Genomic DNA, 22313 nt, shown 5'->3' with positions numbered 1-22313 from the left:
TTCTTTCACCGGAGGATTAACCCTTCAATAGGTGGTCAGATAAGTCAATCTACTGGACATTCGAACCTTAAAAGACATTTGGAAGCAATTTTGAGAAGAATGAACCCAGGCTCCGCTGCATGTTGAAGTTGCACTGACCAGTTCTTCTATACCCAGTTAGCTATTCTCTCAATAACGCACTTCCAAAAACTATCATATTGGACGACCTTTGGCTTAGAATGTCTTTATGCAGCATTCATTGCTTTATTATAGTAGGTCATCACATATCATTTTTCTTGTTATATTTGTAAAAACTACACTCACTACACAATCACTGGCACCTGTATTTAAGTGAATGGATCTTCCGGAGTTGGGTACACAAATACTGGAGTATTGGTCAGTGATTTCTTCAGTATCTTGAGTACTTGCTCACAATCAGCAGTCTAACAAAACGTTTATTAGACTTCTTAATTAGTCTGTGTAGAGAATGTTATAACAGAGTAAGAATGACAAGACAGCAATAGTAAGAGCACACTCTAAAAAAACCTTCCAAGTTCATGCAGGTTCTTTGGTGTTGGATAATTCTGGACGAAGTCAATGTTTGATGAATTTATAGGCACTCCTTCTCTGCTGATTATATAGCTCAGATAACTCACCAATTGTTAGAATAATTCAAACATTTTTGTGGAATTCACCTCACAGTTCTTTTTCTCCTACCATTCCAGAACATTCCTTAGCCCTTCATATTCATTATCAAAGGTGTTCCCACATGTGACTCTGTCATCCAAGTAGAATTGCACAACATCCCAGAATAGCTCAGAGAAAGCTCACTCCTTTAATAATTTTAATATAGTAGGAGTAAGCTAACAAATGGTAATATATGACAATATTACCAGTTACTGCAGTAATGGTTTTCTTCTCTATACATGCTTTGTTAACTTACCAGTATTTACCTTTAAGATCCTGTGTTGAAAACCAGTTCAGTCCCAATAAAGCGTTCAAGATAGCATAAATCCTTAACAGTGGGTTGAAATTCTCCTTTATAACGTTATTCATCATGTGGGTCCCCCTCTGGTACAGCAGTAAGTCAACGGATTTACGACGCTAAAATCAGGGGTTCGATTCCCCTCGGTGGACTCAGCCGATAGCCCAATGTGACTTTGCTTTAGAAAACACACACACACTCATCATGTGGTAGTCCAAGTAAAATAGATGATGCCCAAGAACTAGTATTCATTTCTATTACTTCCTGTTCCTTCAAGGATTCTTTTAAGGTCTCATCCTATTTTGCAAGTAGAAGTCATCTAACTAACTGGTATATTGGGGGATCTAGATCTTATCAACCCTTTGAGATATCTTACTTGTTCAACCTAAGTCCTGAAGCCCGCTAAGGAAGGAGTCTTGATACTTTATGAGCCAGTTATGTAACCGCAGGTGCTGATCAGCTGTGAGACATTTACAACTCCAATCATATAACTTTTGTAAACTATCTTTGTGTAAGGATGTGACGTCAGACTTTGTACATCTTTCCTCAAACAATGATGGTCTTTTATACTTCACTTTTAACTTCGTCAGTTTTGTCATTACAACATTACTATATCCCTTCAATTTTGTCGTTACAACGTTGCTATACCCCTTCAGTTTTGTCATTACCATATTGCTATACCCCTTCAGTTCTGTCATTACAACATTGCTATACCCTACCCCTTCAGTTCTGTCATTACAACATTGCTATACCCTACCCCTTTAGTTTTGTCATTACAACATTGCTATAATTCTTCAGTTTTGTCATTACAACATTGCTATAATTCTTCAGTTTTGTCATTACAACATTGTATAATTCTTCAGTTTTGTCATTACAACATTGTATACCCTTTAAGTTTTGTCATTACAACATTGCTATGCCCCTTCAGTTTTGTCATTACAACATTGTATACCCTTTCAGTTTTGTCATTACAACATTGTATACCCTTTCAGTTTTGTCATTACAACATTGTATACCCCTTCAGTTTTGTCATTACATCCTCGCTGTGCTTCTTTAGTGCCCATATTAGTGTATTCAAACTTCTTGTAATCCATATGCTTCCTACAGTTTAATTTATCTTGCCTTCAAGTAGAATTATTTGTTATTTTTATTATTCTTTAAATAATATTTCTCTGTTCCTGTTCAAATTAAATGTCTTGTCCTGTAGATGTCTTGTATCATTTTGTTGTTACGTAGAATGGAAGTTGAAGTTTATTAAAACTTCAGTTTTATTTTCACCAGAAATAATAATAATATTCTACTGTGATGCAAGAACATAACGTAATTATTAATTGGCGGAGTCGTTTGGATTTATCTGTTTAGTTCATGTAACGTGAACAAGTTTCCTCATTTCTTACTTTTAAGGTTGTTTTTTTTTACAAGCTTGAACACATGCACACTGTTTTAACTTGTTTTAGGCCCATGGTACTTATACCATTAACTTAGACGAATTAACAAGTAGGATACCAAATATAGATCCAAATATGTCACCATAACACACTAACTGATTCAACACTGTGTCTTGAAATAACTGGTTTCTTCATAGCTGTATTGTATTTAAGTCTAGTTTCGAATGTTTTAGAACACTTTACGTCACAATTGTAATGCTTTTTAGATGTTCTAAGAATATTTATCGTAGTAAACCTTCTGACCTTAACGTCATTATTAAGGACCGCAACTCCCACTAGCTAAGATTTAACTTACAACATTAAAGATATAGTTCACAACTGTATAATACTAAAAACATATTAAGCACTCCAATTATTGATGCTAACGAAGGTAATTACAAAGAAAAAATGTAGTGTATCTTAACTACAGAACATAAAATCTTTATCATTCAGCCTTTCTCAACAGACATCCATACATGTGGAGATGCCTGACATCAATGTGTCTTGCTGACATGACTGCTATTCCCGCACCCCCAGTTTCTGACTGAAATATTTGAAGATACATGTAGCGGAACGTTCAGGGCTTTATTTAATTAATCATTAGACGTAATGTCTAAAATATAATTACATGCAATGTCAGCATTCGCCGATATTAACTGGAAAGTTTTCTGTACGAAACTTTTCATATTTAAATTAAACTTTTCTGCTACTAAAGAATGAAATAAAACTAATATAAATTACCTTCATCATGATAAACGATGTTAATAAAACATGTAGGGATTAGAAAAGCAAAAAAGAAGACGGTAGAGAGAGTAAAATAATGGAAGGACTGGTTGTTCTGTAGTTGAAATTAGTTAAATCAAAAGTTTGGTTATTTAAAATATATATATTTATTCCAAACCAATAAACATTCTCATTTTTGACATATATATAAATCAAATTAGTGTGATTATCGCTTCTTTCTTCAAGGGCATCAACAGCAGACTGCATCAAACCAGAGCTGAAGAATCTGGTTAAATAATTTGAGCTTTGCTTGGCATGAAAATTAAGAAACAGTAAGAAAAGGCACAACAAGTCAGAAGTGATATTAAAGGTTTTCATTGATAAAAAAACAACAACTGGTAAACATGGAACACATATCAAAATTAAAAAAGATAGAAGTCCGTAGAACGTGACCGTGAAAAATTGAAATTAATCTGACTTGACCTTTGCTTTTGTTTTAAAATAGTAAACTACTGAAATGTATAGTTTAAAGTACATTTATAATTTCACTAAATATATTCCTTTACCAACCAGGTTTAGTAATCAACTATCTGTGTGAGTGGGTAAATCTTGGTAAGAAATGGATGTCACATTAACTTTCATGTACAATTGATTAAGAAACATAGGTTACAGTTACCGATTTTTAAGTTTAATTAAACAATCACTTTACTGATGTCGTGTTATTTAGTGCCTCTACCATATCGGGAGCGGGAATGTTAACTTCAAGAGGTAAGTTTTAACTTACCTCTAAATGGTAGTACCTTATTTTCAATTTTTGTTTTTTTATCTTTTTATGTTTATTCGTTTTCTTACTCTAACTTGGGAGAACAGTCAACTTTCCACATCTGTCTGCAGGCAGTGAAGGGTGATATAGATGTGGAACATTGTTGACTTGAGCACCTACATTTTCCCCCTCAGTGGCTTAGCGGTATGTCTGCGGAATTACAACGCTAAAATTCGGGTTTCGATACCCGTGATGGGAAGAGCACAGATAACCCATTGTGTAGTTTTGTGCTGAATTCAAAAACAACAACAGCACCCACATCTCACTCTCTTAATTTCTAATTTTCTTATGTGAGACTAGCGAATTGCAGGTTAAGATTGATTGACGGTGTATCCCCATCGCAATGTGGGTCCTACTTCCGCAGTTACCTCCAAAACCTAGGATACATTTTATAATCCTACGTTGTAGCTTGTACCCTAGGATTTTTTTTTCAAATGTGCAGCGTATTTTTAAAAAAAAAAATAAAATTTTCATGTTAACGTGTTTTGGTTTATGGCATGAAAAATTTTAGTTATAATATATATATATATATATATATACACACACACACACACACACAAAAGTTTAATACATTATATTAAAACGATTTTGAAACCTCACTACATTTTTTTCAGTCCAGTTTTCCATATCTGATCATTTTTGGTATTCCTCGTCACAGCAGTCATGCAATGTAGTTTTCAATGCAAAAGGCTCAATTGTAATGTTATCATGTCCAAAGCATACCACTGTTTTCGAGTTGTTTACAATAATCCATCTAGTGTGTAAAAACGGTGGTATTCCAGCATCAGTTTCAAAAGTCAAAATCACACAGAAATATATAATTGTTGCATTCAGCGATTTGAGCGTCTATCCCATTCTCCAGCTGCTCGAAGTATGTGATGGTTCAGTGGGAGATATGAGTGGAATTTTGGTTAACCTATACCCTGTTGCCCTCATTTTCAGATGTAGATGCTTCTTGATTATGTTGCATACTGTTACTTGAGGCATTTGGAGCTTTTAACACTGGCCTTTGTCTTCGTGGATTTTCACTTGTTAGAAGATGCCACACATTGTTTACCATCTGTGGGATACGAAATGCTACAGATCCTGTAGCATGATCGTGATGGTCCAAGTTGATCCATATTCCTTAGTTCTCTAATACAATTCAGTAAAAAATATATTCCCATCTTATAAATTTTAAATCCCCGATCTGAATACATCTTTACGACCTCATTGTATAAATATTTTTGCATCTAAAGATCTGTTACATGCCCTTCCCAAAAGCATTCAGTTTTTGTGGCATCACACTATCTGTTGCGGCAAACAGTGTCAAAACGTAATTCCGATAACGCAAACGCAAACTAACGTGGCAGGGGTTCAGTTTAGAGAGAGAGAAATGGTAAGAATTCTCCCTCCAACTGGGGTGTTCAGGAACGTTGTGGTTCCTCTTCGTCCCCTTTCGTGAAAGGTTATATGGTTTAGTTTTATTTATTTATTTATTAAATAATTTTTTACTCTTTTTTTTGGGTGAAGGAGGTCATTCTTAATGTTATCCTAGACCGAGGCAAAGGCAGCACCGGAGAGAACGGCCAGGTCCCGTCCCGAAATGCAGAAGTCAAAGTAAATATGAACATGAAATCAAATCAATCGACCCGACTCAGGGTCTGGCAATAAAGTTGCCTGTGCTGGGATCTAAAAATCCAATGCCTAAGTTTTTGCTGTGGGGGGAAACGGGAGTGCCCCGAGAAAACCCACTTTCACAGGACAGGCGCCGAAAGTTTTGCCTGTTCTGTGCCCGATTCCGATAAGTTCCTTTCAACCGAGAATTTATATCAGCTGTGGTTGTCACGTGACTTGATGATCTGTATAGAGGTTTTGCGTGTGAAGTCACTCTTGACCTAGTTACTGCTGACCGCCATGATTGGTGGCACGCTCGGCGTGTTTATATTCCAACACATGGGTGATTCATAGTCAAAAGTGCGCGATGGTACACTCGTGTTGTGCATTTAACTGTTCAAATCGACATGGACAGGTGGAAAATGTGTCATACTACAGATTTCCTAGAGATCCCGACCGAAGAAGACGATGGATTGCAGCTGGCAATAGGAAAAACTGGACACCCACAGAGCACACCAGACTTTGTAGTAAACATTTTGTGTCAGGTATGTATAATTCATCTATAGCCAGGCTGAATAAATTGAAACTTACATGCATGATATATGTATAGCAGAACACACTGCAGCACCAGTCAAAGAAATTTTTTGCACACTTTTCTTTTACTTTTAAATAACTGAATAGTAAATTTACTGAAGGAACAATATCATTCATGATGAATAGATTATATAGCCATTTGTACATTAAGACAAAATGTTAATATCTCTTAAAGGACCAATTTAAGTGATTCATCAGAAAACCACAACTGGCACAAGATTAAAAAGTGTGCAAATAATTACTTTGTTGGCTGTACATTCAGTTGTTAAACAATGTTCAGCATATTCAGTTATATATATATATATTCAGTTAAAAGTGTACAGTGTATCTGTTATATATATAAATATTATCTGATGATGCCTGTAGATCTATATCTTAACTAAATTATTGTACTCTGTTTCAGGGACGAAGAGTGATGATCCCCTATCACCTGACTATGTACCTTCCATATTTCATTTTACACGTTCTCCCCTGAAGAGAAGGAAAGCTGCTGAATTGTGTAAATATGAAAACAGGAAAGAAGTGACCAAAAGGAGAAAAGAACAACAAAAGAGACATGAAGCTGCTGCTGGGCTGTGTCACTCAAATAATAAAATAATATAAAAAAATAATAGAACAGTTAAATATTAAATTATTTTTACAGAAACCTAACATGGCTATTGACCTGCTTTAAAGGTCTATGTCTACTTGTACTATTTATTATCTATATATTAATACCGTACCAAAAGTTAATCATAAATCAAAAATTAAGTTTTGAAACAGCCTAGACAATTAGGTGTCTTAATATCATTATACAAACATGTATAGAAGTGCTCCTAGGCTAAAGCTTTGACAACAGTCAGTACACATGTAGTACAATAATATTGAACCATTTATTAAAATGGGGGCCCTACTTAACTTCAGTATCTAGTCTTCATCTAAAATGTAGTTAAATCTATCATACAGAGTACGTGATACATGTATGTAATATAACATGATGTACAAACCTTTGCTGTAATGATGACTTTATCCGACGTTGCCCCGGTTATCTGAACATTCTGTACAAATCCTGCCACAAAGTACTTGTACGCATCAAGGCTTTTGTAACCTTTTAGACTTTCATTTGTATAGGTGGAAGTCCTGTTTATCAAATATATATAAATGTCACCATATGTAATATTTGGCAGATCTACTCCGGCAACAGTCTGACTCTGAGCAACGTTGTCTTGGCTGGATATTACTGGCGTAAATACACATGGCGGGAGCATATACGGGTCTCCTACACCCAGTTTCTTCACTTTTTCCTCATACCTGGCCTTTTCAGCACCTGTCAGGTGTGCTACAAGTGATGAAAAGCCAGCGGCAGCCATTTACATGTGAATAGTAGTGAATACAGCAGTTGTTAACTCGTTCAGTCATGCGGGACACTTGCCACCCAATATGGCGGTATGTTTACAAACCTCGTTGTGGTCACGTGACACTAATAGGTTCACGCAAAACCTCTATATTAAAAATAATTTTAATATAGCGTACTCGACCTTCTGTATATGCACCTAACAGTGGAAATCTGTCAACGTCTACCCTTTTATAACTAGAAAATAGTATGTGTTTATTCTGGTATATTCAGAACCATTTTGACCACCTTTTGTGCAAGAGTTCAGCCCTCCATTGATTCTCTTATGAACAAAATATATGTAATAGTAGCGCTAATTTTATCCTTGTGTCAGATTACAATTAGATGCCTTTATGGACATTTTGTTTGGCTTTTATCCACTTAACCAGTTTTGTTTATTCTCTCTTCTCTGAAATGAAGAATGGCCTATTAATTAGGTGGTGTTGGCTGTCTGCCTTCCTTCTAGTTTCATCACTGCTAAATTTGAAATGGCTATCGTAGGTAGACCTTTAGTAGCTTTATGCAAAATTCAAATAAATCAAACAAACTGAAATAAAGGTCATATCTCAGTGAAGAAATGGTGCATAGAGACTTGTATGAGTTGGTGGATAGTCTTTCTTTGAATATATACATATGTTATATAATGATAACGATTAACAACTTAAGTAATCTAGGGTTGTTCGATACACTACACGCTGGAACTTTTTCTGGCATTAAAGTGTGTTGTATAGATACAATTCTTCCTGCCTTGATAGCAAGAGAAGATGTATTTTGATTTATTTTCTCCCCCCACAAGCCAGTTATTCTTAAACTGTGAGTTGAACTGAATTAAAAGAGACATAGAAGCTCATCAGTTGTGATAAAATAATATGTAGTGTATAACAGTGACTGTATTTCTCGTTCTACATAAGTATTTGAATTTTTACCTTTCCATCCGTGTTCGATTTATTATCCCGTAATCAATCCCTGTTTGACCCACGTTTACCTGAATAACACACTCACTTGAAAACTGCTAGTAATTAATAGGAATAATAACCAGCGTCTATTTAAGTCAGCCATTGAGAATTTCCTCCATAACAAAAATAAAATAAAAATTCCAGTTTTCGTGCACAGATTCGAAAACAGTACAAAGTGATTAAAACTAAAGGGCTGATTTATTTATTGAACGATGTTTCTTGAGAAACATTAAGTTATCTCTCTTACAGAAGTCTCCAGAAAAATATAGATATCTAAAGCACATCTTTGAAGTTCTGGAGTATTTGCTTCCTGTTGTCATAAGAAGAGAACAGATCAAAATAGGAAAAGATTAAATAACAGAAAGAAAAAAGAAAGAAAATTGATTCGTGGTTTTGTAAACCTACTGTTTTTGTGTTTGTAAAACGTAATAAAAAACTACACATATTGATTAAATAATATCACGTGGCCCCATATTAGCGTCGTTATGGCAACTGGGATGGGTTTTAGTCGATGCAATAATACAGGTTTTAAAGTAAGGCTCGTGCAACAACAACAAACAAACAGTAAGAATTGTGTGGAAGTACATAGACATACTTGTAAAGACAATATGACAAGTGGACTTAAGTATATGAGATGCTTTGCTTCAGTTAAGGTAACTTTATTTTTAGAACAGAGTGACTGGTTTATGGAATGAGTTGTTTTCGGCATTAGTGAAGGTCAACACTTTACAATGGTTTAAGAGAAGAAAAAGTGATTTCCTGGAAAAGGGTGTGTTTAAAATTCTACTTTTCTGTAGGGGTGGTGCAAGGGCGTGCACAAGGGGGCAAAAAAGTGTTTGCTTCTCAGTGGTTTCATGAATACTGATTTGTTTATTTTCGGTGAATGTAATACTGTTTATTTGTATACACGTAATACATGTGCATATGTTTATATGGTGTATACATATGTGTGTTAAAAACATTATTTTAACAATTAAGTAAATATTAGCATCGAAGTGAAGGGCTGCTTTAAAAACAACAAGACTAAACCTGTGAGGAAAAACATTCTAATTATCTAAACAAGGCTTAAAAACTAATAATAAAAAGTTACATTTTGTTTGTTTTTTAATTTCGCGCAAAGCTACAGAAGTGCTATCTGCGCTAGCCGACCCTAATTTAGCAGTGTAAGACTAGAGGGAAGGCCTTTGTGTCATCACCACCTACAGCTTACACTTGGGCTATTCTTTTACCAACGAATAATGGCATTGATATTCACATTATAACGCTGAAAAGACGGGCATATTTAGTGTGACGGGGATTCGAAGCCGCGACTTTCGAATTACGAGTCAAGTGATGATAATCAGGTCACTACAGCACAGTTGATTGTGTAATATAAGATGTCTCCTGGTGGTGTTTTTAGTACATGCAATATTTTTTTTTGTGTTGTTATTGTTATGGCTTATTCAGATTATTTATGTATAAACACACACACATTATATGTTTATTGTTTATCATGCCCCCTCCTCTCTCAACAGCGGCAAAATGATTAATTACTGGAATTAGAAACATTTAACAATATGTGGGCTTTCTTGAGAGAGAGTGTGTATGTATTATTATAAACTGTTGACATAAAAATTATAGTCAATGAGTTACTTGGTTGAGAGAGCCGGTATCATCTGGAACTACTGACTGGTTGTCTTCCCTTAGGTCAGTGGTACAAAACTTAGAGCATTTCTATAAATTAATCGTAGGGAGTCTGTGACTAGGCCTTTTAGCACACGTTTGCACAAAGTGCCATTCAATTTGAAAATTCTAGTTCTCTATTAAATCTACATAAAGACGTTCAACTAGCCGATATTAATATTCCAAGTCGGTGTGTGTGTGGTTGTGGTCCAAAGGAACAACAATAACTGCTGATCAGACTAGGCTAAGTACTTGGAAGAAGTTTAAAAATTAATCTGTGCATCAATAAAGCTAATTAAATATACACTTATAACATTTCTATTTATAGAAATTAAAATGTAGTTGGGTACCTTGGCTGTTATCCTATAAAGATGACTATATATAAATTAAGATAGTTTTCTTTGTTTTTAGTACAAGAGCTTTTTGCTTTAGTGACCTTTGGCGGATAGATTTGTAAGCCTGTGTCCAGAAAACCTTAACGATTTGTTATATAAATTTTATTTGTAAGTGAGAATGTTGAAAATTGTGCTTGATTAAAATACTTTTAGAATTAAAATTATTTTTATATTAATAATATTAACTATTAAAATATGTGTACTTGTCATTTGTTTATTTAAACACAAAGCTACACAAGTGACCGTCTGTGTACTGCTCACCTCGGGTATCGAAAAATAATTTTTAATGTTAGAAGGCCACATTGAACCATCGAGAGACATGTAGATTTATAAGCAAATAAGTATAGAACTATGCAATATATGTATCTAGAATTTTTCAGAATAACTATGTCAAGTAGGTAAAATGAGGTAACATACTAAAATTAGGTATAACTTTATAATCGTAATTTTTTTTAGACTTTTGTTGTATTCATGTTCGTTTTTGTTGAGCCCTAGCGGTAGTTTATATCCACAATAACAAGAAGACTTAAAGGCGGGTAAATCTGTTAAAATGAACTAAAGTTCAAATTTGTGATTTGCTAAAAAAGCTGATGACGTACGTGAAATAAAAATATAAAGGCTAAAGTTTAGATTTTGAATGAAAAAGTTACATGACTGTTGTAGTTGTCACATCCGAATTCAGTTTCAGTCCAGCTAACAACGGAATAAAGTCCAAAATTCACCTAACAAAAACTAATACAAAACCTTGAGCGAATCGTAAAAACTAAGACTAAGTTTGGAATTGGTAACTGTTAATTTTAACTAAACTAACCTACAATAACTTCAAATAAAGAATTAGTCTTCCTAGTTGAATCCCATACAAGTTACAGGCTAGTGACTGTCACGTGGATGTCGATCCAGTTGCTAGAAAATATCAAGTTTCTGAACACTGTAGTCTGGTAGACCAATCAGAAAACAATATGCAGTCTGAAATTGGCGACAACTGGAAGGGTGTAACAATCAATCTGGTCTAATAGACCAATCAGAAGACAAGATGCAGTTTAGTTACAGGTTAATGACTGTCACGTGGATGTCGAGCCAGTTGCTAGAGAAGATCATGTTTTTGAACACTGTAGTCTGATAGACTAATGAGAAAACAAGACGCAGTCTGAAATTGGTAACAACTAGAAGGGTGTGACAATCAGTCTGGTCTAATAGACCAATCAGAAGACAAGATGCAGTATAAAATTGGCGACAATTAGAATGGTGTGAAAAATCAGTCTGGTTTAATAGACCAATCAGAAGACAAGATGCAATCCAAGATTGGCGGCAACGAGAAGAATGTTGCAGTCGACCCTAAGAGCTAATGAGAATCAACCAACTATGGACTTATAGAGATAACTAAAGTCTAGAAATATACAGAAATTTTGATACTTAGAGCATTAAAATCGTAAAATCATGACACCATTAATATAACGTAAGTTCAGCACTACATAGATATATCTATAAAACGAATAATCTTTATATTCGATTTTGGTTTTTAAGTACAAAGCTGCATGATTGGCTATATTTCCTCTGCCCATCACGAGTATCGAACACTATTTCTTGCATCGTAAGCCTGCAGACTTACCGTTGAGCCAGTGGAGGGTTACTCATTTTCGAAATTGACTTGGGTGGATTATTCAAAGTATCGTTTTATAATAGCTTAATTTAACCTTGTTAAGAAAATGCTTTATGTGCCGTTGATGTATCTATTTTATTCCGCCATGCTATTCCACATCTTGGTATAGTTTAGTTGTGGAATAAAGCACCGTTATGTGGGTAGAATACTTACAAGTTTTTCCAGTCAAGGTACTCTTAATTGTAACTATTAATATTTGGGTTGCCCATCCCGTTTTATTCGTTTGTCCTATATAAGAAAGATTAACACGTTAGAACTGTCATGAGAAAAACAGTTCTGCTTAATTAACCGAGATGCGGTTTTAATTATATTCAGATTAATATCTAAGTCTAGCTCGAGGTACGAGGAACCAATACACATGTATAGGGCGTGTCCCAAATTGTAAACAAGAAGGAATCCTAAATAGCTGCGGCTGTAATTAGGTCTTAAATTGGTCAAGAGCTGGAGATTTCAGTCAAGCAACTTTCACATGTCATCTGTATGGTCACATTGGGTCACAAAGCTGTAGCACCCATAATATCCCCGTTTACAGCACTGCTCCCTGGTCTCCTACCTTCTGCAATCCAGAACCATGAGACGTAGAAACTTATAATTTCATCATCGTCTGAGTGATAACACATTTCTAAAGATATATGAAAGGAGGCCAACCAGGCAATATGGTTCCAAGTGAAAATACATTTCTAAAAAGAAGGAGAACCATCCAGTGTGGTTAATGTAATAATACATTTCTAGAACTATATCAAAGGAGACCAACCAGCTAATTTGACTGTAAATGATAATACATTTCTTGGGTGATATTAAAGGACACCAACTAGCCAGTGTGACCCCGAGTGACAATACATCTCTAGGGCTATGTGAAACGAAAGCAACCAGTCAATGTGGTTTCAAGAGATAGCAGATTTCTGGAGCTGTATGAAAGGCAACCAACCAGCCAATGTGGTTCCAAGTGGTAACACACTTTTTGGGCTATATAAAAAGAGACTAGCCAGCCAATTTGACTGCAAACGGTAGTACATTTATAAGGCTATATGAAAGGAAACCAACCAGACAATGTAGCTTGGTGCTTAACTTACAAACAAACAAACAAAGCCTCCAAATGATAGTAAATCAGCTAATTAATGGTGTTGTGAAACCTGGCTAACGAAATGTTTGAAGTAAAACACCGTCATCTGTGAGTTTACCTTCGAAATTAGTGTAAGTTTAGAAAAACACAAAACCCTATAAGTCAAGCGCTTTCTAAAATAGATCAACCTTCATCGGGGGTAATCATAGATATATTTCTTGAAAATGTTTGCAAAATAATTTTATAAACTACAGAAGAAAGAGAGATTTAGCCAGAAAACTTGTCAGTGTGCTAGGATAATAAAAGAGGAAAACTTGAGAATTTGTAGTCAAAGAATGGCCAATAACCGTGGATAGTTTCCTAAAAATTCGTGATTTACTTAATGCACATGACACGTATTTTATTTTATTTTTCTTTCTTTGTGAGTGAAAAACTACACAATTGGCTATCTGCTGTCTAGATCGTATGGGAAATCGAATCCCGGATTTTAGTGTCGCAAGCTCGTAAACTTTCCATTGCTTAACCGGGCGGGCTGATGTGAAAAATTAAAACAGATTTTTTTTTTCAGAAGGAAGAATGTTTCCAAATTAAAAAATAAGTGATACCAGCCAATGACCAAGCTAAATAGCCGCGTATTCAGTGAATAAAAACATGTAGCTTGAAAAGAAATATGACAGTATACGCGTGTTTTTCATTTTAGAATGTGTATTCAGAGCACAGATCACATTGTTGTGTGTTTTATTTACACTAGGCAATGCATGGCATGTGTTATCAGTCTACTGGTCTTTTTTTTTTCACAGCATATTTTAGTTCATTTATTTATTAAAGTGCGCGTGCGTATATCTGCGTATGTTTCAACAGATAACACTAATTAATAGCTTAGGGATAATTCATTTAAGTGTGGACAAACACATATATACATATCTGCGTGTTGTTAAGTGCAAAGTTATACAATGAGTTATGTGTGCTCTAACTACCGTGAGTATCGAAACCCTATTTTTAACGTTATAAGCCCGCATACCGCTTAAATATCGGTAGGAGGTTCACTGTAATAATGAGTAACATTTTATTTCTGGTATTTGATTTTTTTTAATTTAACAAATATGTGTACATTGTTTCATAAATCTATTTGTATATCTTGCATATTCTTCAGTATTGTGTTTTGTTCATAAATTAGCATGTTTATCCAAATTCAACTGATTCATGCGTTTCTCTTTCGTTTATAACTTAAGTTAATTTTGCAGTTAAACGTAATTTTACATCACATGGGGTACAGGTAAAGGTATATGTAGTTTGGAGAAAAAACATAAAGTATCAGCGATCTGGAAACTGAACAACATCTGAGACAAAATACGTGAACCTACTCCACCCAAACATTTTTAAGCAACAGGTGGTTTCGATTCACATGTTCTAAATCAGGTTTTAACAAGGTGTTAGTAATGGCAGGATCGCAGGGAGTATAGCTTTTAAACTGACCTTCAACAACGGGAATAAATTCCGTAGAATATTATTGTGCACATGCGCATTATGTTGGTTGCATAATTTCTTTTTTTCACGATGAAAAACTTAATTATTTTAATAGTAAGATGGAATACACATCATGAGTTTTATCGCTTATAAAGTCGACAGTTGCTATCCTTCCGGTTAACGGGAATTAGGATTATAAACTGTCTCCTATAATTTACGTGTTTACAAATATAACTGTATATTTCGTGAACAGCTTGCTGTACGTCGTATTAAGTGGAGTTTTATAAGTGTCTCATATAGTTTTAAAGACAATTTCAATTTGTAATACGTATAAACACTACTTGCCGTATTTAATTCTTCCCGTTCGTTAGATATAACTTTCATGACAGTAATTACTGTTTATATTGCGCATGTTCAATCCAGTAAGGTGTGTCGCGATTTATGAAACTTAATTAGATGCAATTGCTGATATCGGTATCAGGCAGGGCAATACATTTGTTGTACAAATAGCACATAGTCTAATAACAGCCTAGTAAAAAAAAAAGAAAAGAAAAAAGTTATTTATAAATGATGTTAACTAATAATCGGCACATCTTTCTACTTATTTTGTTTTGAATTTAACAATATATCTGTCGTAGATTCTGTAGCTGAAAAATTACCATGGATTTTGTATCCGGAGGATAGTCGTGTGTTCTGTATCCAGAGGCTTCTCAAGTGTTTTGTATCCGGAAGGATTGTTATTATTCTGTGTCTGGAGTGGGTTGCATAGATTCTGTATCTGGGGGGGATTATTATATATTCTCTATTCGCAGAATTGTGAGGTGTTTTGTATCTGGAGAATTGGCATCCGGGGGTTGCAGAATACCAGGAAAATTGCAAGAAGCATCACAGTTGTTATAACGACGCGAAATGTAGGCCACATGGTGTTGTTTCAATTAATATAACGCAAGCTCTCCATTATATTTCACGTTTTTTAAGCATCAAGCAGTAAATGTACAATACAATAGAAGTGCAAGAAACATTCGTGTTGCTGTTATTAAACCTGCGACATGCATGCCTAATCTTCTGCGAAACAAAAAGTAGTCCCTCTAGAACCATTCCTATATTTAAACATCTTGTATTATTTTGCACCTACCGCCAGTTTGAAAAGTTAAGTAAGGGCCTGTCGTGGTACAAAAAAACAGTATTCGCTGGAGCGAAGATAAGAACCCGAATTCTAATTTTATATTCGTGCCTTAATTCTTACTGTAGTGTTGTAACGTTATTCTTTGGATTATTTGGTGAAAATAAGGTCAAGTCCACTTGGAAGAAACATATTAGTTTACTTCTTTCTTAACGTTTCTACAAACTGCTTTCAATTGTACACTATTGTAACTTGTAGGTCTAAGTAACTTTACAAGTGATGCTCAAACGAAAATACCACGAAAACGTAATAAATAATTATACAGTTTACAGTTAGTTAATCGAGTGATTTATATTAACCCAAATACTTCACTAAGGTTATATACTTCGCTGGACTAAAACTGAATGACCAACACTCTACCGACTCAATATACTTTCACTTTTTACTGATAGCGGAAAAACAAAACACTGGTTGAACCTCAAGGTATCATCCAACTCAGTGGTAGAAGAGATCATTGACTACTTTCGTACGGTATGTTCAATTTTACAGCAGTCTTTCCCATAAGAAAGTGCTCATGATAATATAGATGAATGATACAGAACAATAGGTAAGGGGGGCCAAAGGAATTAAGCTTTTACATTGACCAGTGTTTTGCAGTTAAACCTACTTTTACTGCTCATATGTCTTTCTTGAAATGGCATTAAGGAGGATAAGTAAATTGTTTTTTATAAAAATAGCCATTTTCATATGTAAGATTTGTCTGAAGGACAAGTTTTACCATTATACTTTGCTCGTTGGACATTTAATTTTTTTTTCTTTTCGCACAACTTTCAGAAAATTCTGAACTGCAAAAGACTACATTTAAAAATGTACATTTAAACTTAAAAGAATAATTGTCTACATATTCCTTAACTTACAAACCCTCAGTCACACACACACACACACACAGTAACAAACTCTTTGAACAAATCCAGCAATATTATTACACTTATTTTGTCTACAAGAAGAACCCAATAATGTTTGTCTCTCATTTTTAAAAAAGCATATATAACATTAAAAAGTAACAAAAGCTCCAAACTGTTATATACAGGTTGAGTATGTTATCTGAAAATTATTTTGGAGTCTTTTCACATTGTTACAGTTCATGTTACTATGCCTAGTCATGCATATCTGACAAATTTGCATCTTTAAAATAGATCTGCAGCGTAACTTATGTAGTAAATGGCTCTGTCGTAAGGCTGTCATAACCAAAACACATCATCCCTGTATGCTTTTCAGAATTCGTCTAGTGCACGAAGTCGACGGTTTGACAATATCCGTTTTAACAATCCGATTACACTGAAATCCACAAGCTTTGCGTCTAGTAAACTATTCCTATCTATTTATAAAAACTATGTCGACATTGTTATATAGTATGATTGTAATATCTACACTATCTTCGTTACCACTATCGTTTTGCTTCTCTAGGCCTACTTCTTTCCGCTGTCGTTCAACTCTGTATAATCCTGGCTGTCACTCCAAATATTGGGTTTTTATGTATGTAGGGACCATATTCTTTACAGTAGGTGTTTGAGATTTGTTAATGATACATTCGAACAACAAAAGGACAGCACACAAGCCACATGTTTTGAATAATATATTCAGAAAAAGTCAAACGTATGTGCAAACATTCTTTACATATAGGATATCTAAAACTAAATAATTCTCTTTTCTTGTCAAAAGTCCACACAGGCTGGTTCAGTTACATTAAGACCAAATTGACAAGAAATAATTCGTCTTGTCACTACATAAACTGCGATAAATTCACTTACGTTATACCGTGTGTTACTGCACTTATATCTAGATTTCTAATGAACTGTCTCTTTCCCCTCAAAGTCCACCCAGACAGGTTCACCCTTATCTCTTTAAAACTGTGATTGGAACCCACTTTAAAATGTTGCCCATTACCGCTAAACTAACCTGAACTGATCTTTACGATATGAATGCATGATCTGAAGTTGATACACACTTTTCCAAAAAGTAAAAAATCTTTAGTCGCATCACCTATTTACACCAAACAATGTAAAATTGTAGTTCTTGGCGATTTATATATTCAAAATCGGTTTAAGATATTGTAATCAGTTTTCTGCACATAGACACACACACATATATATATATATTACGCTTCATTTTGGTTATTGGTAAGCCATAATTTCTTCATCAGTTCATGTCGATAGATACTAGTTTTTGTATTTAAAAAAAGTGGGAAGGTTGTGAATATAAAACAGTTTGTTCAAAAATAAAATATATTTTGTAAAATGTATTTAAAATTTAAAAAAATAGGTTTAGTTAGATCTTCATGTAATAATTTGTAATGAATTTGTTTAAAAAGTAACCCTGTTTGCTTCGTAACATTTAGTGAGAGAGATTCAGGAAAAAACTTTTCTTAGTAGAAAAATTCAATGTACAGCGTTTTGAATCTTAGCTATTCATACATACGTAATTACAAATATGACTGTTAACACTCACATACACTAGATTTTCCATTTCACACCGCACAAAATAACAGTTATAACAGGGAAAACATATATAAAATCATTTCACATTGTAGTGTTTCTTATCTTGTGAATTAAAACTGTTTAAAAACTTATGTTATTTTACTAACTTTTAAAAAACACTACACCTCCGGAAAACTTTCTGTCTTTAGGATAATGTATTTAGTGTAGATATTATGATTAAAAAACTTCTAGATTCAGATTTATTTAAATTGTACAAACAGCTGGATCGTTTGTACATTTTATCTCAGTTTCTCGGTTTGAGAATCTGGTGTTTTATACACACAATTCTCTGTTAAATAAAAGCAAAATCTCAAAAGTATATTATATTTGTGCGTGTGCGTCTTAGGTGAAGGGGAGGGGAACCTCCAGTGGCAAGTCTGAAAGCTTATAATAACGCTGAAATCCAAGTTTCGATACCCGTGTTGGGCACAACGTATATAACTTTTGGGTAACTTGGCGCTCAAAAACAGATGAATTTGTGGGAGAGTTCAAGTAGATTCTTTAAATAAAAGTGCAGTTAGAATTTTTAATATTTTGTCTCTTTTGGACTAGCCCCCCGCTAGTGCAGCGGTAAGTCTACGGATTTACAAAGCTAAAACCAGGGGTTCAATTCCCCTCGTTGTGCTCCGCAGATAGTCCGATGTGGCTTTGCTATGAGAAAACACACACACTTTTGGACTAGGAGTTTTGTTTGTTTTTTAACTCGACGCCATGTTGAATACATTGAAGTCTTGCTTTAGTACAGTGTTTGCCAAAATAACTTAATCATTACTTTGAAATACTGTACAAATGAAGATGATATAAACCTGAATATTTTGCTCTACGTGGTTTCAGATAGTTTGTACCTAGAGGCAATATTAACGTTATACCTTACGTAGTTTTTGTATGTTCTCCCCCCCTCAATGTACACAAACATTTACAGAACGTGAAATGGTTGCTATAAACTTGGATAATATCAAATGTTATGATTTAATCGGCATTCCTCCAGTGTCTCAGCTGTAAGTCTAGAGGTTTATATCCTAAAAACCGAGATTTCATACATCTGGTTGGTACAGCACAGACAGCTCATTGTGTAGCTTTGTGTTAACCAACAAACAAAATGGTTTAGTTTGCATTATGCACAATGCGCATGGAACCTATTTCTAAAGTGTATATATAGCCACAACGAAATGTGTTTGTAGATGTCTGTGGAGTCATGGTGTAGATTTCTGTCAACCGGATAAGCAAGTAACAATGTAAACAGTGCCAGTATTTCTGGAACTATCTGGAAGAAACTTTTTTATAAGTCAGTTATCACTAACTATTCCGCTTTCTTTGGGGCCCGGCATGGCCAACTGGTTAAAATGCTCCAGTCGCAGGTTGCGGGTTCGAATCCCCGTCACATCAAACATGCTCGCCCTTTCAGCCATGGGGGTATTATAATATGTTGGTCAATCCTACCATTCGTTGGTAAAATATTAGCCGAAAAGTTGGCGGTGAGTGGCCATCTTTCTTCTAGTCTTACACTGCTAAGTTAGGGACGGCTAGCGCAGATAGCCCTCGTGAGCTTTGTTCGATATTAAAAAAAAACAATCATTTTTTCTTTCTTTTTTAATTAAAACAAGTTATACTAGAGACGTGTCGCAATATTACTGGGAGAAAGTTTAATGTTAGCGGTAGTTTTTATGACCAAAATAAAAATTGTACACACAAGAAAAAAAATGATAACTAAGATATTTTAGCAACATATTTCCACAAACTTTCTTCGGTATCCTTTGTTTCTGAACAATTTGAACAGTATAGCGAACACAGAAAAAGGAAGAATAATGTATATCATTTAACTAGAAACAATAAAAACTCGCAGATTTCATTTACACTATTTGATTTTATGATTATTTGCTTTTTTTCTAGACAATAGAGTGTTTGTAATTTTTGTATTTGTTTTATATATATTGGAAGTTCTTTTAACAGAAAAGGAAGGAGTGGTTCAGTTTGCTTCTTAGAATAGTCAGGTATTCTGAGGATCAATATTTTCAAGACTGAGCTTTAAGAGTGAATAGTTAGTCGATGGTTTATACAATATGTGAAATAAACTTCTATATAGCTGCGATTGGGTCCCCCGCTAGTACAGTGGTATGTCTAGGGATTTATAACACTAACATAAAGGGTTTGATTCCCTGCGTTGGGCTCCGCAGATAGCCCCATGTGGCTTTGCAATAAGAAAACGCAAACGCGAAAACGTTTTGCGATCGAAGAGACTAAATATTTTCAGTTTCAGTGGATTTGCACGTTCGTGGATTTAGTTTTCAATTGTTCAAATCAAGTTAAACATACTTACGTTTATTATCTTCCGGTAGCTTAGCGGTAAGCTTGCGGACTTACAAAACTAAAATCCGGGATTCGATTCTGCATAGTAGATAAAGCAGATAGCTTATTGTGCAGTTTCGAGCTAAGAATATATTCTTTCTTACGCACGTAAGTTTGGTGTGTTTTGAATTTCGCGCAAAGCCATACGAGGGCTATCTGCACTAGCCATCCCTAATTTTGCAGTGTAAGACCAGAGGGCAGGCAGCTAGTCATCACCACCCACCGCCAACTCTTGGGCTACTCTTTTACCAACGAATAGTGGGATTAGACCGTCATATTATAAAGGGCGAGCATGTTTGGTGTGACGGGGATTCGAACCCGCGACCCTCAGATTACGAGTCGAGCGCCTTAACAATCTGATCATGCTGAGCCACAATCTTACAGGTGGGTGTGGATTTTGAATGTCATTTAAAACATATGTCACTACCTTAAGTTTCATAATATGTGTATTGGGTATTTAATATAAATTATCTCGGATATCACTGCCCATGATTTGATACACGTGTTGGATTTTAATGTCATTTCTGTTACAGATGTCAGTGTTTTTTGTTTGATAATGCATCTTTAGTTTTAATGTAATTTAATAATGACGTCACTTCCTATAGTTTGATAATATGTGTAATTAGTTTTAGATGCCATTTCATGCATTTCTCACAGTTTGAATGATTTCAAGCACGTATGCTGGACTGGAAACGTTTACTTTAACTGAACGTTTTAGTTTCTTGTGTTTTCTAAGTCAGCTAGATATACAATAGTAAGTTTATAATTAAAACTTTCAGTATTCACACTAATTAAATTGTCAGTGTAAATTAGAGTAAACAAGTGTGAATTTAATGAGATTTTCCATGAATAAACTTTCACAAAAATAATATTGTAACTTCGCGACATGTGGAATCTACTTAGTGCTAACGAAGTGCCAATAAACTGCTTTGTAAACAACATGTCTTCTTCTCCGAATCGGAGTTTAGGTCTTTTAGACTTGGAGAGAGGTCAGGTTCGGCTTTGAAATCTGCCTGTTGTGAACATAACGATTAGAAGCATGCTTTTTACTGGAATTTCGGACAAAGCTATTTGAAGGCTTTCTACCCTAGATGTCCCTAATTTTGTATTTACTAGATGGAAGGCGACTAGTCATTGTCGCCCACCGCCAAATCTTGGGCTACATTTTAACTTATGAATAGTGAGATGTACTGTAACATTATAACAAACCCCTCTCCGGCTGAAAGGACGAGCATGTTCGGGAAAGTGATCCGAGCTCGTGACCATCAAATTGAGAGTCGAATGTCTTAACCACCAGACCATGACAGAAAGCAACAAATATATTAAAACTAATAATGTAATTTAATTGTTTATGTCAATGTTTAAAAATACTTAATTCGGTCGGTATACTAATAGTTAAGTGGTTTCATACTTATTGAAGTATTCATTTTTTTTAAATTATTGTAGATCTTGGTTTCTTTCCCTTAAGTCAAGTATAAAGCTACATAATGGGCTATCTGTGATCTGCATGCCACGGGTTTCGAAACCCAGTTTCTAGCCGCTATGACACTGGAGGGCATAGATCTTGCAAGTCGTGTTTGTGTACGACATTTTGTTTTTTTATAA

The 22313-nt window shown here is 34.8% G+C and overlaps 1 protein-coding gene across 5 annotated transcripts in view; it reads left to right on the top strand.

The window, feature by feature from the left end:
- The window catches only part of LOC143257067 (histone acetyltransferase KAT6A-like), a 51007-nt gene that overhangs the window by 8287 nt on the left and 20407 nt on the right, over positions 1-22313 (top strand). The window contains exon 1 of one of the 5 annotated variants that reach the window (XM_076515208.1): positions 7418-7552. The exons of 3 other annotated variants lie outside the window; for them this stretch is intronic. In XM_076515208.1, coding sequence (XP_076371323.1) covers positions 7547-7552 — 6 coding nt within the window. In that variant the 5' untranslated portion in view covers positions 7418-7546. Of the gene's footprint in view, positions 1-7417; positions 7553-21102; positions 22290-22313 lie in introns of those variants that run through there. One more of the 5 variants, XM_076515204.1, reaches the window with a different exon arrangement.

The sequence above is a fragment of the Tachypleus tridentatus genome, chromosome 7 (assembly GCF_004210375.1).
Source record: "Tachypleus tridentatus isolate NWPU-2018 chromosome 7, ASM421037v1, whole genome shotgun sequence".
Lineage (NCBI taxonomy): Eukaryota > Metazoa > Arthropoda > Merostomata > Xiphosura > Limulidae > Tachypleus > Tachypleus tridentatus.
Note: the sequence above shows the minus strand (reverse complement) of the source record. Positions and strands in the feature narration are given on the sequence as shown.